This window comes from Solanum pennellii, chromosome 2 (assembly GCF_001406875.1).
Source record: "Solanum pennellii chromosome 2, SPENNV200".
In the NCBI taxonomy this organism is placed as follows: domain Eukaryota; kingdom Viridiplantae; phylum Streptophyta; class Magnoliopsida; order Solanales; family Solanaceae; genus Solanum; species Solanum pennellii.
In genome coordinates this window covers 38,728,524-38,747,185 of record NC_028638.1, presented here as the reverse complement: position 1 = coordinate 38,747,185, position 18,662 = coordinate 38,728,524, and the positions used below count along the sequence as shown (strand labels likewise).

The 18,662-nt window shown below is 33.6% G+C and overlaps 1 protein-coding gene across 1 annotated transcript; it reads left to right on the top strand.

Moving 5' to 3' along the window:
* Nucleotides 1–230: 230 nt before the first annotated feature.
* On the top strand, nucleotides 231–9,486 carry LOC107011605 (casein kinase II subunit alpha-like). The gene is made up of 10 exons (XM_015211176.2): nucleotides 231–661; nucleotides 760–889; nucleotides 2,669–2,863; nucleotides 4,033–4,190; nucleotides 5,628–5,718; nucleotides 6,002–6,067; nucleotides 8,399–8,481; nucleotides 8,563–8,626; nucleotides 8,715–8,783; nucleotides 9,033–9,486. Exons 1-10 carry the CDS (start codon nucleotides 300–302, stop codon nucleotides 9,090–9,092), a joined length of 1,278 nt encoding a protein of 425 aa, XP_015066662.1. The 5' UTR covers nucleotides 231–299; the 3' UTR covers nucleotides 9,093–9,486.
* The last annotated feature ends 9,176 nt before the right edge of the window (nucleotides 9,487–18,662 follow it).

Sequence of the window (18,662 nt, the reverse complement as noted above, 5' to 3'; positions counted from 1 at the left end):
TATTCAACAAAGTTTTTTTCTCAAAATAATTGTTTAGATCTTTTAATAGCAATGCCAAACACGGTTTTAGTGGAAATACTATTAAGTATAGTTTGCGATTCGATTTTAATCGTGACTTCAACGTGGGCTACGGACATCTAGTAGTTAAAAGAAAGAAAAGAATATGCTAGTATACGACGCCGTTGGATTGAATTAGGTGTAGACAAACGCATGAGATGCAAAGACGAAGAAACCAATGAGGAGGGTTCCACTTGAAGCATAATCCCATTATACCCAAATATATAACCCTCCTCCGTTTCATGGCCCTACGGCCTTCTCATTTCTTCATTGTTTCATTCCACCACCGCCTCCTCTCTCATTCTCCGGCGACCTCTCTTCTTCTCTTCCCATCTCTGCTCCGTCGTTTTTCCTCCAACACTTCGGTATCTCTCACGCGACACAAACACAAATCATCTTCTCTACCTCCTCCTCCGCAGCCGCCGCCGCCGTCTTCTCCTTCTCTTCTCCGACCGTCGGCGACTCTATCCGAAGCCCTGGCGCAGAAAATTGGAAAATCTATTCGCCGTCCCGGCGCGCCTTCAAAGGCCCGGGTTTATACGGATATCAATGTGATCCGACCTAAAGAGTATTGGGATTATGAATCCCTAACTGTTCAATGGGGGTAATTTGTTGATTTATTTTTGTTTTTGTTTATTATATGTGATTTCTAGGCTGTTTAGATGGAATTGATGTTTTCTGTGTTTGTTGATTGGAATATAGGGAGCAGGATGATTACGAGGTGGTAAGGAAAGTTGGGAGAGGGAAGTATAGCGAGGTGTTTGAGGGAATTCACACTACTAATAATGAAAAATGCATCATCAAAATCCTTAAGCCAGTGAAGAAGAAAAAGGTTGGTTGTTTTCCTTCTTTGCTTCTTTATATATACATATATTCAAAGCTAGTTAATTAGGTTCTATATATTCTTGTAATTTATGCTTTTTAGAAATTTAAGGATTTTCGTTGTGAGGTGCTGAATTCTATTGTTGGACGACTACTATTGCAGCTTGAGGGATGAGAACATTTCATTTGCTTGTGCGTTATACGAGTGTAAACTAGAGTAGACTCTTTCTTTTGGGTAAGTAATGAAATACAATACTCACCTATGATGTTGGAATCAGCTTATATGAGAAAGAAAGACATGATTGAGTTTTGAAAGATGTGGTCTACCACTCAAACTTGGAAACCAAACAGAAGGTGCAGTGGAAAAATTAGAAAGGAATTTTGAGGGTTCTTTTTCTGCATGCAGGTAGATCTTTTAGTTGCTTCTCAAAGCTGTAGTCCTTTCCCTAAGTTAGCTTTGGTGAACTTACTGCAGTCTTAACTTTTTTTCCTTGTAGTTGCACGAACTAATTAGGTAATATCTTCTTAGAGACATCCCCTTTTACTCAACATGATATACATCATCCACCACTTACATCTAGAAGTATTATCATTACTAAGTCACATGTTTCTGCTAAGCTTTGGAAAGGCACCCTCTTTTAGTCTTTTACACCGTAATAGATGTCGAACACAAGTAGTTAAAGGATTAATCTATTCTCATGTTGTATTTTGGTTTACAGGTTTTAGTTTCTGTTTTGTTCCATATATGAAGTAAGTTTGGTTTAAATCAGAAAGTGTAGGAGATAACAATTTATTTTCTTTGTTATCCAGTTTTTGTGCTGGTGGGAGGTAGGGCTGGTGGGAGGTAGGAGATACCCCTGGAATTATCAAGGTGCCCACAAGCTAGCCTAAGTAGCTTTGTGATAAAGAAGAACTTGATCCAACTGGATAAGAGAAGCATCAAAGATCTTAACAGAAGCTTGTATACCTCATTTTCTAAGATAAAAAAAACCAGAACTAACAACAATATCAGTTTATGATATTCTAACTGGACATTGATATACCACAACACACTACTACACCTCAGTCCCGAGCAAGCTGGGGCTGAGTATAGGAATTCCAAGACCTTATAAATCTTTCAAGAGAACTTCCTTCAATGTTATTTTAGGTCTCCACTCACCATGATTCACACCTAGAGACTGGCGCCTATTGAGGTTGATGAAATGCACAAACAGTCTCATGCGACCTCTAATTTTAACCTCAATGGGTGCTACTTGCACCTCCTGGAGCTTAATTTACCACATTCTGCAATAATGTTGCAGTATCCTTGATGTCGTATTTCTACATCCCTAAATATTTTTTTTGTTTTTCTTCCGCCAAACTTGTTAAACGTACAGAGGCCTTGTTTTGATGTTCTTCAAATTTGGAAGTCCTTGTGTCTATTGTCCTGAGCAGTTTCTTAGAATGTTCAAGTTTTTAAAAGGGTTGGTGATTTCGTTTTTTTATTATTGAGCTACGTAATGATTATTGATATTCTTCAAGCTCATCAGATATCTCCAGGTTTTGACTTTCTTTATCTTTCATTCTTTAGCCAAATGAGTTTTTTCATGTGTATATCTCTTAACTGTTCTGTTCTGTCAACTTACTGTAGTAACTCTTGATTACTTATGAGTGATGGACATATATCTGCAAGTTCTATGTGCATTTGCCTTTTTGTTGGCACTCTGAATCACGCTCTTTTGTTTATTACAGCATATCTTCGCACCTTTATTTAGCTCTGGTACTTATCTGTTATTGTCACTTACTGCAGATCAAGCGTGAGATTAAGATACTGCAGAATCTTTGTGGTGGACCTAATATTGTGAAGTTACTTGATATTGTCAGAGATCAGCAGTCGAAGACCCCAAGTCTTATATTTGAATATGTGAATAACACAGATTTTAAAGTGCTCTATCCAACTCTTTCTGACTTTGACGTTAGATATTACATCTATGAGCTGTTGAAGGCAAGTTTTCTGTTGATGTGGATTTTTAAGGCCTCTCAGTATATGTCTTTTTGTGTATCTCCAATATTTTTCTGATTGATTATGGGCAGTTGCTATAGATTACAGTATTAACTATTAGATTATTTCTATACAGGATGCTGCTCCCTTTGAATCTCCTTTAAGATGTAACCTGAAGATGATCTGTGCAAAGTGCTAGAGATAATAAACTTATTTTTGATGAGGAATTTCACTATTTTTGAACAAATTTCACAGAACGATTATGTGCATAATGGTTGATCTATTTTTGTTTTGAATTAGACATCTTCCTCAAGTTTGAATTCTTCCCTTAGGTGGGAAAAACTGATTTCCCGACTTTTGAACTATCTCATTAACTGAACTCTCCTTTCTTCACATCTGAAGCTGTTCTGCGAATTATGTCTTCCATATTCAAATAATAATGTAGCTAGACGTGGTAAGGTCTGCGTACACGCTACACGCCACTTGTGGGAATACATTGGATATGTTGTTGTATGATCTAGACATGGATGGGCAAGTTGACCTGGACATCTCTGTTATCAGGAAAAAAATGTATCTAAATATGATTTATCAAAACCAAAAAACTGCAATTACATATTTTATTTTCTATCTCCATGAAAGTTAAAGTAGACCAAGTTCCTTGGGATGGGAGGGAGTACAATTGAAAGCTCCTTGTTTTCTGTTACGAGTGGAAAGGACACTTTCCTTAGATTTCTGTTGACTGGTGAGGTTTGGGTGTATAATAGGTAATAATATCAGCTGAGGTTCGTATTGTTCTGGTCTGCTGGGTAATTTGATGAGATTTCCAGAGTACAAGGAAAAAAACATGTTACAGAATTGAAAGACTAATTATTGGGCATATGAATGAGACATGTTATAATGGAGCAAAATGTTTATTGGCAATTACTAGTCTGGGATCATGACATAGTTGTTTGTGGTGCTGCTGTTGTTACAGACTTGACTATTAAAATCTTAGATATATTCTTTGTTATGCTGTTTATTATTTGTATCAGGTGTCATGGCCAGAATCATCTCATATTTCTCGTTCTTCTCATTTTCGAGATGATGCTTGTTTCCATATTATGCCGTGCAGTTTGATTTTTTCTTGAGGTGTCACTTGTCAGAAAATTCAAGTATTACTGTATCCTTTGCAGGCATTAGATTATTGTCATTCTCAAGGTATTATGCACCGGGATGTGAAGCCCCATAATGTGATGATTGATCATGAGCAGCGGAAACTTCGACTAATAGATTGGGGGCTTGCAGAATTTTATCATCCCGGGAAGGAATATAACGTTCGTGTGGCTTCTAGGTTCGCTTTTTCTTTGCTGTTTGTATCATTTGTCTTCTGAAATTTAAAATCAAATAAATTAACATTTGAATGCTAGACTGGTTCTCTCTTGTTCAGTGGTTTTATTAATTTAGTGAAGGCATAACCTCAATTTTCTTGTAGTCGTTAGCATTTTTTTTGGGGGGTAAGTAATAGAAAATTCTGCATATTGGATATATAAAGGAAGACTAAAGTTCCTTTAGCTTTGTAAGGAGTCCATGAACTCCATTAAGTGTCAAAATCAATCATATTGGTCATTCTACCCCAAAGTACCAAATTTTGTAAAACAAATTTTGGATTGTTTACAGCATCAAATTTAAGTATTAATTTAGAACACCTGTGATTATGTCCTTGCCTACATTCCAAAGCATCATAATAAAGGGATATATTGTTTTGAGTAGTTTATTGGGGTTACCCATCCCGTGTCCTTCTCAGCACACAGAGCGCTTGTCTCTGCTTTTTGGCATCACCAATTGAACACCATTCTCTCGGAATCCTTCACTTGGTGATGATCAAAAACAAATGATCCCTCTGGTGTTGGAGAAATGAACATCTTTTTAATTGTTTTGGATGAACTGAGAATCTAATTTATCTTAATTCCAATTATTGAGCTTTGAAATGACACTGGTTTACAGAATGAAACTGATATTGAGGGTTTAAATGGCTGAGAGTTCAGAAGCTATTATGTTTTTAATAGTTTGCTGTATTTTTGGATGATAACACAAGAAAGATTATACTTTAGAACTGCTAGGGGTAATTTATGTACTTATTGTGTCATTATGCTCTAGAATCTAAGAGGATAACTTTGGTGGGAGCTGGAGGATGTATAGTTAGAAAACTATACTGAAAAAAAGTGCATATGTAGGAAATTGTACTTCCAGTTCTTCCATAGTGGGGCTAAATTGTTGACTCATACTTATGTGCTGGATTTATTGTCAGTCTAAGAGTAAGATTTCATTGTGATAGGAATGGATTGTTGAGAGACAGAGATAAGGATAATCAAGAAATGGATCTTGAAGTGCATTTCTTTATGAGTTTTGTGGATCAGAAACCCAGCTGGGGTAAGAATTTGGGTTGTGTTAGGAAGAGAAGGGAGGTTTTTGAGCTTTGAAGAATAAGAGCATAAGGGTTCTGTCTGACAGCTATTTATGAATCTTATTCAACGGGTACTACCTCTGTTACAGTTATGGGCATTCCCTCATCCGCTAAATGTTACACTTACACTTCCATGAGATTTTATAATTAAGTGACACCTCACTTAAGTGATTATAGAATCTTAGTTTTTTTGCTTGCTTTTGTCAGAAAAGAGATAGTACCTTTTCTTCTCAACATCCATAATCTAATAATTTAGGGAGGGCTTATTTTCTTTTGCCTTGTAGTTTTAAAAAGACTTTCCGCCTCCTCTCTTTGTGGTTGCAGATATTTTAAAGGTCCTGAACTACTTGTTGATTTGCAAGACTACGATTACTCGTTGGACTTGTGGAGTCTTGGTTGTATGTTTGCAGGAATGGTGAGCAACTTTCTTTCTTGCACCTTTATTTTTTTCACCACACTTGAGCTATCATACAGGTGCCCATGTGAGACTTTATCTTGCATGGGTTATGCTTTCTACTTTTTTTTTAAACTTGGTCCATGACTTGGTACTTACATAATGCCATTCATGACTGTTCGTCTTCTGGTAAATCGTGCATGAATGGCAGATACTGAGGCCCAAAAGTCAGAACTTACTTGTGTGTTAAGGTGTCCTCTTCCTCTCACTTTGATGCTTACTTCTAAGGAATTGTGCTGTATAGATATTCCGGAAGGAGCCTTTCTTCTATGGACATGACAATTATGATCAACTTGTGAAGATTGGGAAGGTATGTAGAATATCCTCCATAAGTTGATTATCGTACCCTTTTGATGTTCAGACATTCATAAAGCCTACAGTTGTTTTAAGTATACAGTATGCATGATTTGGGAATTAAGTTACATCTTTTATCTATTTATTTTTTGGTAATATGGTAAGTCACATGCGAATCTAAGTCAGAAAGAATCATAGCAAAGTTTATTCATCCAAATCAAAGGGTTTTGCAGGCAATATGAAATTGTATATTAGTGATTATGATAATCACCTACATAGAATGATAGTCTTGGATTGTCCAAGTACATTATGGTTTACACGTAAAACTTCCACTTAACTGTATCAGTGAAGCATGAACCCATTTTTCTGAGTCCACAACCCATCATATGAAGTTAAACAGGGTCCACTATAAAAATGGACCAAACAGTGAATAAAGGGAATAAGCTTTAACTGGAAGGGAGGGTGGGGAGAGCAGGAATGTCAAAGCAAGAACGATAAGACAGCATGAAAATTGGTGGGCTCATCTGTCCACGTGCCAGTATGTGTCAAGCCTCACCAATGTATCACTATCAGTTTTCTCCCAAGACAAAATGTGTTGAGACCTGATGGCCTTTACAATCTTTTGTCATTTTGATAAATGGACATTCATATACAGTCCTATTAAGCACGAGATATTGTTGCTTTGCCCCTTTAGTCCTGTACATGCTTACTGTCCCATACATCTTCTATCACTTGTTAACATCATCAACTCCCTGCTTTTTCTGTTTCTGGAAATTAGTAAGCAAAAGTATTTTACCACTGCAAATTACCAGTTGATTGAATAGTGTTTGGGCTGTACGAAGATATTTACGTTGCCTCTGTTTTTTGCAAGCATCTATGAAATCTGTCATTTTTTCCTTTTTTATGTCCATCCGATTAATTAGACCAGAAAGTTACTGCATGAACATTCCTACTACAACATACATATGAATGAATTTTCCCCTCAAAACATCTCTGGCCTCTCTAAATTGTCCAACAGACGCATGTGGGAATTATTCTCCTGATCTTCTTGAACTCTCTGTACCTTCCATCTGCTGAGAATTTCTGTAATGGTTGATGTCATCACCCATTTACCCCAAAAATATTCAAAGTTAGGCTCCTTATTCAGATAGTGAAAATAGACGCTCTATCTTTTACCTTACAACAACAACAACTTACCCAGTGTAATCCCACAAGTGTACACTAGTGAGGTCTGAGGAGGGTAGTGAGGTAGAGAAGCTGTTTTCTGTAGACCCTCTCGCAAGAAAAAAAAGAATAAAGCAGGTCAGGAAAAGAAAGGCACAAGTGAATAAGCAATGACAAAATACTAAAGAACGCATGACAAAGCTTAAAATGTTAAGAGGGCGGCGCTAAATACATCACATGACATGCAGGCCAGGGATCTTTTATTTGCGTTGAGGGACAGCTGTGACATCAGTGTCTTGTGGGGATAATGCAAATTGCTCTATAAATAATTAGCAAAAGGGCTGCATGTACTATAGTTACCTTTCTAAAGAAAGGCTGCATGTATCACTAATACCGATATTTGATGTGTACCATTGAATTAGTCTAACCATTAGCTTGACTAAGCAACTGAAATATTTTGTTGGTGGGTTGCTCTTGAACTCAGACCTGTCTGCTGTCTAACGAATAAGGTAGATTAAAAGTAAGTTCGTGATGCATATGATGAGCTAACACTGATCTATCCTCATTGGAGTGCCACTTTGTGTTTATGTTGAACTATCATGTCAGTATTCTGATAAAAATAATCCCACTTGTCTCACCTAACCCTGTGGCGGACGCAAGATTTTCATTAAGGGGTGTCAATGGTTATAGTTAAAAAATTATAAATAGGCTAGTAGGGCTTGAACACACGACCTCATATAGTGTTTGTAAGGCCGTAACCACAGTTTCAAAACAAAGGCCGTAACCAATAGACTAAGCCTTCAACTTGTTTCAAGTGGTGTCAATTTATGAATTTGTATTTATATTTATAAAACTAAAATTTAACCACCACATACAACGTAATTTTTCGACGAAGGGGTGTCGCTCTACACCCCTTAGACCAAGGTAGGTCCGCCACTGACCTAATTCCTAGTAAGGATGTGATTTATCGGCAAAATGGAAGTATAACTCAACTATTTGTTCGGTCATTTCTTATTCACTATTCATCATCCTTGCTGCACTAGGTTTTAAAATAATTCTTAATTATTTTATTTTGGACGGTGCCAAATATTTTACAAGATTACCAGGCTAATAAACATACATGAGCTGTATATATGCATTTTGAGAAGAGACCCCTTTAAAATTCCAATGTTATGGTCTTCAGGTTCTGGGGACTGATGAATTGAACTCTTATCTAAACAAGTATAGATTGGAATTAGATCCTCATCTTGCAGCTCTTGTTGGACGGTTAGTATCGTCATTTCTAAAACTATCCTTTGTGATGGACCATTTTCAGCATATAATTAAATATCTTCAATGTTCGTTCAGACACAGCAGGAAACCATGGGCAAAGTTTATTAATTCTGAAAATCAACATCTCGCAGTGCCTGAGGTAAGAAAACTAGTCTCATTAGATCTTATACAATAAAATAAGGTGAAATCTATTGACCCAAAAATGTGCAATGCTTAATCTTTTTTAGGCGGTTGATTTTGTTGACAAACTGCTCCGTTACGATCATCAGGAAAGACCGACTGCAAAAGAAGCAATGGTAAATATTCACTGCCTATACTCTCTACCAATATGTTATGTCACTTGTATATCAGGCAGGTGTAACTATGAAAAGTTTTTCTTCTGGACTTATAAATAAATAAATGAATGAAGTTTTCTGCTGTACTAAAATGGAAGTTATCAATCAAGTATAAATTTGATAACAAAAATTTTCACTTTCTCCTCTAGTCTTTGATTGGTTCAAGTGTCTTGGAAACATTGCGTACTGTAATTGTAATCTACATTGCAGGCTCATCCGTATTTTTATCCTGTACGAAATGCTGAGAGCAGTAGAACCCGCGCTCACTAAAACTAAAAGATCTAGCAGGCGATGGATCAATCTCCTGGCCTTCTTTTGCAGTTTTTATGTGATGCTCTGTGCTGATTCATATATGTTCTCTAGTGACAGGCGATTATTACGAACCACTCCTGGTGGATTTGCTGGTTTTATCAGATATAACTCATCTGCACCAGTTTTGGGTTTAATTGTATTGTTTCTTTTAGCTGTGTGTGTGACATAGGTCAAAAATAAGCAAAAAATTCAATTTGTTTTCTCATTTCCTGGTTTAGTCAATTTCTAGTTTGTTTTCTTTTCTTAATTACTTTTTGTGCTTCCGTAAGGTATAACTGTATGAATTCATTCAGAGTGTATTTTGCGTTTTTGAAACTTTTGAACAAATGGATGCCTTCCCTTGTATCTCAAATTAGTTTTAGACCGTAGAACTAGAAATACAAGTTACTACTGCCCTGCCTAGATTTAGAGAAAACATTTACATTCCCATAAGTTTGTGCCAACAAAGGACCATGTTTTCATATCTAACGATGTGTTTTTGTTAAAGATGCCATGTCGACCTTTAACACAATACTACAGACCTTGATATAGTTCCATATGTTTTCACATTTTACTCGTATCAGCTATTAATATTGTTTAGCGCGTTTCAACTTTGTTATCGTTGAATAATTTTGTAGAACTGCTTCTGCTATCCTGTTATTAGGATTAACTGTTTCATTACTTTCGTGAGAGTAGCAATACAAGAGTTATAAGTGACTTTTTTTTTTCTCTTTTCCCTATATATTAGGAAGTAGAAACATTAAAAAACTGTCGGCATTTAACTTTTACCTGATTTTTTTTTCCAAAATTGACATTTCATGTTATAATTTCAATGAATAAGCGTCATATATTTTTTCTTAGTAGTCATCTAATAATAAGAAACACTTAGTGCAGTGGAATACGATAGAGAGGTCAAACACCCCCCCCCTCCCTTCTCCCACTTAGCTCAGTGGGGCTTGCTAAAATGTTAACTTCGTTTAGAATGAGACATAAGAATGATATATACAATTCACTAGCTAAATGGTTAATAATGAATGGGGACCAAAATAATAGGGGAGAGACAGCTTAAGGACATAGTAATTCAAATTTGTCATTACAAATAAAATTAGATATTTGGTAGTATTAAAATGAGATTATAGTCTTCTCTTTTGGTCCCATTGTTCTGGACCAAATCTGTATAAATTAACCCAGCACGACTACATTTATAGTCCATTGAGCTTTCATTTGACACATGCCTATTTGGCATCTTTCTTTTCACTCACTTCTGTCAGCTTATGTTCTTTTCAACTAAAAAGAGGGACCTCAAATCACATATTATGATTTATCAGGAATCTCAAATTTTGTGGGATTATCATACTTTCTCCATCTTGACTTAAAAGTTCCAACAATAGTAGTTTCACCATACACTTCTCTTCTTAATCTGTCTAAAAAAATCATTTTTTTATTTTTTACTGTCGCATAAATGGTTAATAACTATCTTAGATCATATATTTGAGAAGTCCTCATTTTTTTCTTAATATTTATGTTAAATCAAATGATATTACATAAATTGGAACGGAGCTGAGTATTTAGTATTATGCACCACTTTGGTAGGCCATGCAAGTCTAATCAGCATATCACAATAAGAAGGAATAATGCACGAGAGAGTGTAAATTCTTTCTGCATTATAACAGGTTGTCTGCTTGGTTTATCTTTTAAGTAATAATCGATTCTAACTATTATTTGCTATTTTCAGTAATTATTCTTTTTAGGCAGTTTCATCGTGTAAGATTTTTTTTTAAAAAAAAAACACTCTGTATATTGAGGTTAAACTCTACATGTATGGAGAAGATGGACTTTAATATATGAGTTCAATTTTATTATAATTCACTTATCAGTATTCTTAGGTTGCTCTTCTAAAATTTTGAAATTTATAAAATTAAAATTCTGAATTTATGGTGTTAGAAAATGACAAGTTACTGTATATTGTGTGGATCCCTTGTCATGTCTGGGGATTCAAGATAAACTTGAGCGATTCGAACGCTATTTATCTGCCACGTTCCACTATGGCCCATTTATTACCTTTTTACATTTACAATATGCCAAAGAATATACAATTGTGGTGGGGTCATGTCCTTTCGTCTTCCACGTGTCATTGTGACCCATTTGTTCCCTTTTATGTTCATAAAATGAGAAGTATTTGATAAATCTATAAATTTGACTTAAATTATTAGTCTCGTTTTTAGACTATTGATAATTATAAAAATATCCCTCTAGCTGACTAATTATACCTAGATACCCCCTGGCTCCATTATATAACATGACATAGCTAGCAGTTTGAAAATTTTATAGTAGCTTGAGATTTTTAATAAAAAAGCTAAAAGAAGTATTTAAAGCACTGTTAATTTTGACGAGAACTTAGGGGTGTATTTCACTTGTGTTGCAAGATTGAAGTGCATTTAAGTTCACTTAGTCAAGTAAAAAAATATTTTTAAGACAGTTAATAGTTCAAGAATAAAACTAATAATTTACGCCAAATATATATAAATATTTTCAAATACTTCTCTCTTTACACTATAATAAAAATTATATAATTATGGTGGGGCCATGTCATTCGTATGCCACGTGGCTATGGCCTACCACAATACCTTTTTTATTTTGTATTAAAAAAGGAGAAATAAAATATAACATAAATTAAAAAGAAATAAGACGAGCAACACAAAATATATTTTTTGAAAGATGCTTAACGAGGTAAGGACAATACAAATCAAATGAAAATTTAGCATGTCAAAACTTGCTCCATCCTAACTCGCCCTATAATCATTTACGAATATAAAACAAGTTATTGCACGTTTAATTAAAATATTAATTTGAACATAATTCATATATATATATAATAACATCACCATCATCTAAATTTCAATAACTTTAGATCTTGACACACTTATTTAAGTAAATCCATTGATATCCACTCACTTGAAATCATAGAATCCACCTTTCTTAATTGACAATACAGCAGACAAAAGTATGCACACATGACATGGATTAATCGGAGTGTTTGGATAAAGGAATGGGATAAAAAGACTTGTCAATTCAATTTTGACGTGTATTCAATAATTATTCGAAAATAATTTTTAACTTTTTATATCTAATTGATCTTTAAAATTATTATTTTAAATACATAAAAATAAAAAATCGTACTAAAAATTAAAAAAAAATCAAGTTTTATAAATAATATTTTATAATAATTGTGTTTTAGATCTCCTTTTAACACCTAACATCTTCACATCACCTTAATAATTCCCATTCCACCTCCCCTCACTCTTACCCCGCTTTATTTATTGTTGAAATTATATAGTTTATCACTATTCTTACTTACATATCGAACATAAAATAAATTATTTTTAGGGAAAATATATTTTCAATCACACTGAACACACTCTTACTCCTATCCTTTTCAAAACATGGAAGCTTTTAGCATTTTTAGAGGGCTGATCCCCTAAACTAAAATCGAAAAAAAGCCCATACAACAATGTTTTTCGTTCCAGAAACAATTTGTCTTTTGCACTACATTATCTTCCCCACCCCCACCCCAATCTTAGATATAATATTTTTTTCACACTTAACAATTAATAATTTGTTCTACTGTTTTTGTGCTTAACAATTAGTCAAATAAATCTTATAGTAAATAATTTCACCTTTATGGACTATGATGTGAAGCATTAGCTGAGAAGGGGTAGGAAACTGGTTGGTTTCTTCGTTTAAGTTGGGCGTGAAATATCGAAAATTAAATCATCAAATTGAATTAAGATTTTTTGTTATTTGGTATTAGTTGAATATTCGGTATGATATTTAGATTTAAGATTTTAAAATTTGGAGTTTTGGAGACTATTAGGCAATCCTAAATCCTACTTCATGCCTATCTAAAAAATATTATATTTTGACATTTCAAATATTTCATAAATTTATGAAATATTCATAAAAAATCAATAGAGATCAAGTGAATATGAAGCAAGCGCAAATCATCACAGTCATCACAGTTTAAGAAATACGCTCACTAACGACTTTCTAATAACAAAAAAATCTAAAGAGAAAAGAGAAATCTAAAGAGAGAGAAAAACTAAGGAATAAACAATTTGTACCTATTTATTAATAAAAGTATGTTTTTTCATATTTTACTTGTGATTACATCTTAGTTTCCTTTTAAAATTTATTGCAAGCAAATCGATACGCCTAATGGACCAAATATATTTTTCATCTCTTTATACACAAATTAAATCTGCAAATCTGAAGCTATAAAAATAAATGTAAAAGCTCCATTATTTATATCTTGTCTTTGAGTTTCATCAAATCAAATTTTTATCGATTTTCACCTAAATTTTCTACTTTGTTGTTGCATAAAGTTGTTTCTATTTCTATTTTTCTAATTGGATTGATAATATTGCTATCATTTAACTCTTTTGAGATCATTTATACATAATTATAGTAAACTTATTTGCTAAAAAAATGAGAGGAGAGAGAGAGTCAATCTTTTAGTTGTTTAATTAGAACGAAAATTGGAGTTTCCTTTTTTTTAGATATTAAGTCAGCCCCATAAGTTTTAAGAATTCTAAATAAGCTCCTGCCTCAGTCATCACTTGTTTACATTAAAATTAAAATGTCTGAAAATCTGAATGCACACCCATATTAATTAAAATATTGTTTGTAAATCTGAACTCTAGTAATTAAAATTGATTGTATTTTCACATATGAATATGCATAATTTATTTCTTTGTAAACATATAAGTATAAATTCAAATTAAAAAATTAATTAAATATTAAAAATACAAAATAGTGATTGTGGTGGAGTTATAGTAGTGGAGACGATTGATGATGTAGTAACTAACGTGATATTGATGGTTGAGAGTAGTAGTTACGATGATAAAGTTGATTGATATGAATATTTGTCAGTTGTCACTGTTGATAGAGATGATTGAAAAATATGTGGTGAATAACGATGTTTTGGTGATAGTTGGTGACGATGATAGTAATGTTGGTGAAGGTGATTGACAATTAAGATATATCCTAGTAATTGTTGATAATAATAGTGAAGACGACGATCGCTATTGATAATGGTGTTGGGTTTTCAAGGTGTGAACAGGAAATGAAGGGTTGTGACTCTCCTGAAGGATTGCCACTTTGTCAGAGGGTTGTGACCTTTATGAAAGGTTGTGACCGTTTGAAAGGTTGTGCTTTTTCAAAGAGTTGTAACCTTTCTGAAAGTTTGCCTTCTTTACTAAGGTTGTGACCTTTACCCTTTGTTGGCTATAAATAGAGAGGTTGTCTCTCATTTTTCAGCATAGAATTCTTACCTCTTTTGCATACATTTCTTACAAAACAAAATCGATCGATCGTGTCTGTGTGTATGATTCGTTGCTGTCATTTTGAGTTCGTTGAAATTATTGAAGTTTGAGGTACCGCTACGTCTTTAATGGTTATTCCGTTTTATCTTAGGAGGAATTAATTTGCAACCTTGGATACTTGAGGGGATTAAATTTCTTAAGGACACACAGTGAAATCTGTGAACTCGAAATTTTCTTTGTGTTTTTCTTTCATCTTCTATTATTTTTTCTGGTTTGCTAATGTGAATATAAGAGATAACAAATGTTCCTCATATATGTACAGTGGCTAAGCTAGGGTATTTAAGAAGGGGGTTCAAAATCTGAAAAAGTAAACTACGAAGTAATCGAAAGGACTCGACATCTATTATACATACATAAAAATATGTTAACCATGTATAAATAGTACTCATATTTTTCACCGAATTTTATGCTAGCTCCGCCCCTATGTAACTTATTTCCAAACCAAACAATCCCTTATTTACATATCTTTTCTTTTTCTTTTTGGCAAAAAGGCTGTGATTGAGCTTCATGTTTCTATGCACTAATCACATCAACTAAAATCTTGCAACATATCTTACTGCGTTCCAATTCGAAAATCTACCACATTTCAACCATAAAATATGGAACATGTGACAAACCGATTGAAAATTTTACCATATTTAGCACAGACATGAAACACTTATTTATATTATAAATATAAAAAGAATATAAAAGTGTAAACATTGCTAAAAGATATTAAAATTAGGATATGACTTTTGAGTGCAGAGGTAATGAATGGTCCAGCTGGTCCCTCGACAATGTGTAATGTAAAAATCATAAACTTGTAAAAAGAAATTCGACCATATGCACATATTACTCCATGTGTAATGGTAAGTACAAATGTATCAAGGGCGGACGTAACATTATATTATCTGATTCATATGAATTCAGTATTTTTAATATAGAGTATAACTAAAATTCATATATAAAAATTCACTAAAACTTTAGTTAAGATTAAATTCATAAAATTTTAATGTGTTTAATATAAAAATTATTACAAATTAAATTTATAAAATTTAAATCTTAAATTAATTCGAACAAAACATATACGTGATGGCTATTAAAGGTCATTTGAGTGGATGTGTGGGATAAAGGAATGGCCCAAGCCGCTGAAAGTGGCTGATGGATAGCTGCTGTTGGTGATGGAGCATGCATGCATCTCATCACAGAAAGGACAAAGAATCACTAACTTATATGCTTTTCCATATCTATTAATTTTCGATGATCAATTTAATTAATTTTCAAAATTAAAATAAATTAAAATAATTTAATATTTTAAAATTAAAATTTAGTTATTTAAAAATTATATATTAATTTCAATAAGTTATAATTTTTCTCATATTAATATGATATAAAGTCATGTTTTAAAATATTAGCTAAATTTCAATTATTTTAACTATCTCAAAAAAAATCATGACAAGTATTTTGAAATAAAAGAAATATATTAGTAGTACTTTTACTATTTCAGTTTTTATAACAATATTTGACGGAACCTAAAATTTAAAAATTATTTTATAAAAACACTTTATTTTTTATTTTAACTAAAGAAACTTATATCATAAGATAATTCATAAAAATTCAAGTTAAAATTATCTCATTAAGGTGAGTAAAAATATGTATCTTTTTTTTTGAATTCATTTAAATTTAAAATTATAAAATTATCGTACACTTTAGACGGTTGGACGTATTATATTATGACCAATTATTTGACTTTCATTTAGACCGAGCACACTTTAGGCGTGGCTAACTCACAACTCATTTCTTGAATTGATCCATCTAGGTTGATATGAATCAGTCTATTTTCCATCATGAGTAATAATCAAGAAAATATTGTTAAAGTTTTTTATGTTAATATTTTAGTAATGGTAAGATCGATTTTGTTATACTAGGTAAAATGGTGGCTAGTAAAAAATATTCTCATTTTTTAGAAGATGTTGATTGCAAAAATGATGATGTTAGATGGGTGCGTAGATATACTAAAAGCAATAGGATTACCAATGAGGATATCTGAAGCAAAGTGGGATTGCCTCTATATTGGACACGATAATGAGAATGAAGTTTAGATTGTTTGGGCATGTGATAAGATGAAATGCAAAGGCTATAGTGAAGAAGTGTGAGAGGCTGGATGTAGTGGGTACGTACAAGGAGAGGTATAAGTATGATGATAAAGTATTGAGGAGAGGTGATTAGACAAGTGATAATCTACACGACCTAGTAATTTACTAGATTCGTCCATGAATGATACAAGTTTCCTAATGTGTTTCAATGTAACAGTAAGAACAATAAGAACATACTCCCTCCTTTTAAAAAAGAATGACTTCCTATCCTTTTTAGTTTGTTTCAAAAAGAATGACCTATTTTTTTTGTAGCATTTTAATTTCAGCTTTTCACGTGGCATGTTTAAGGCCACAAGATCAATGGACAATTTTGTACATTTAATCTAACTTTAATTTAGGACCACAAAATATAAAAGTCTTCTTTATACACTTAAACTCCGTGACAAGTCAAACCAGATCATTATTTGTGAAACGAAGGGAGTAATATTTTACGTGGAAAATACCCGGCTCGAAAGGTGTAGAAAATCACGACCTATACCCTACAAAATTTAACTCCAACTTGACTAAATCAGTGAGACTGGACAGAAAATAGATTACAAACTTTGCAACCTACGAAACTAACTCTAATTCCTTAACTTCAAGTTATGGATTTAGATTACAACTCTTGCAATCATAGGAACTAATTCTAATTCCTAAACTTCAAGTCATGGATTTGTAAACACACAAATTTAATTGGATTTAATTCATACAAATTTTGGATCAAATCCATGTTTATTTGGGTTGAATAATTAATTTGGGGGGATACTGCACAACTACCCCCTCAACCTATGCCCGAAATCTCAGAGACACACTTATACTATACTAAGATCCTATTACTCCCCTGAATTTATTTTATTAATAATTTTTTACCCCTTTTTAGCCTATGTGACACTATCATGTGGGTCTAACATTGGTTGACTTTTTTTTCAAGCTAGTGCCACGTAGGCCAAAAAGGGATAGAAAATTACGTATAAAATAAGTTCGAGGGGGGGGGGGGGGTAATAGGACCTTAGTATAGTATAAGTGTGTCTCCGAGATTTCGAGCATAGGTTGAGGGGGTACTTGTGCATTTTCCCTTAGTTTGGGCTTTACAAATAAATAAGTCCATTTTTATTAAATTCAAGTCCAAGGTCCATTTTACCTTGAAGCCCAAACTCATGTCACGTGTCACAGTGAGTAGACATCGAAGACCAACAAGGTGACGCCACATGTCCAAATGAGGTGGTAGTAGTCAAATGCAAGAACGAATCACACCAAGTGTCAAAATGACATTCTTTGACCAATCACAAGCAACCTTGTCCACCCCGTACAACTATAAATGGGGGATGGACATGACATTTAAAGGGGGAATGAAGAAAACTCTTCAACAAACATTCAGCAAATTGGAGAAAGCTACAACATCAATCTCACAACTCTTCAAAAGAGTGGTCAACTGAGTTCTTCCCGGAGATTGACCTGAAATGACGAAGCGCTTTTCGTCGTTCCGGAGATCGACAACATCTCAAAGAGGTCTACATCATCCAACAATTCGAGAAATACGCTATTGAGGGCCCTCGAATCACGGAGAAACTTAGGAGAGAGAATCAAGATAACAACGGAATTGTACTCACAACAATTCATTAATAAAAATCACATTTTTCTTTTATTTTTCTTGCAGTTAATTTTTCGCGCTTACTAAAATTTGTTGCAAACAAGATTCAGATTACAACTCTTGTAACCCTAGGATCTAACTCTAAATCCTAAACTTTAACACAACCTCCCAAGGTATGCTTTTCCAACTCTTCGAGTTATCACAACCTAAAGACAACATTCTTAATTAAGTTTATAAGTCATTGAACTAAGACTACATCAATACTCAATAAAAAAAAACTCCTAACACATAAACCCTGCAAAAGGATCAGGTTCTTCGATATGTTCCTTCAGCTTAGTGGTAGCACTTGCGAAGTCAAGTTTTTATATTGTCCTTTTTGCTTTGTAAGTCCACACTTATTTTGGACGACTTCACCTTTATTTATAGACCGTTCCTTGTCGAGTTTTACTTCATTCGGGCTTCT

Bases quoted from the DNA above. Each gene is read 5' to 3' on its own strand.
- LOC107011605 (XM_015211176.2), top strand. From the start codon at position 300: ATGGCCCTACGGCCTTCTCATTTCTTCATTGTTTCATTCCACCACCGC. The intron at 5,719-6,001 runs GTGAGCAACTTT...TGTGCTGTATAG, and splicing joins GTTGTATGTTTGCAGGAATG to ATATTCCGGAAGGAGCCTTT. The intron at 6,068-8,398 runs GTATGTAGAATA...TATGGTCTTCAG, and splicing joins AACTTGTGAAGATTGGGAAG to GTTCTGGGGACTGATGAATT.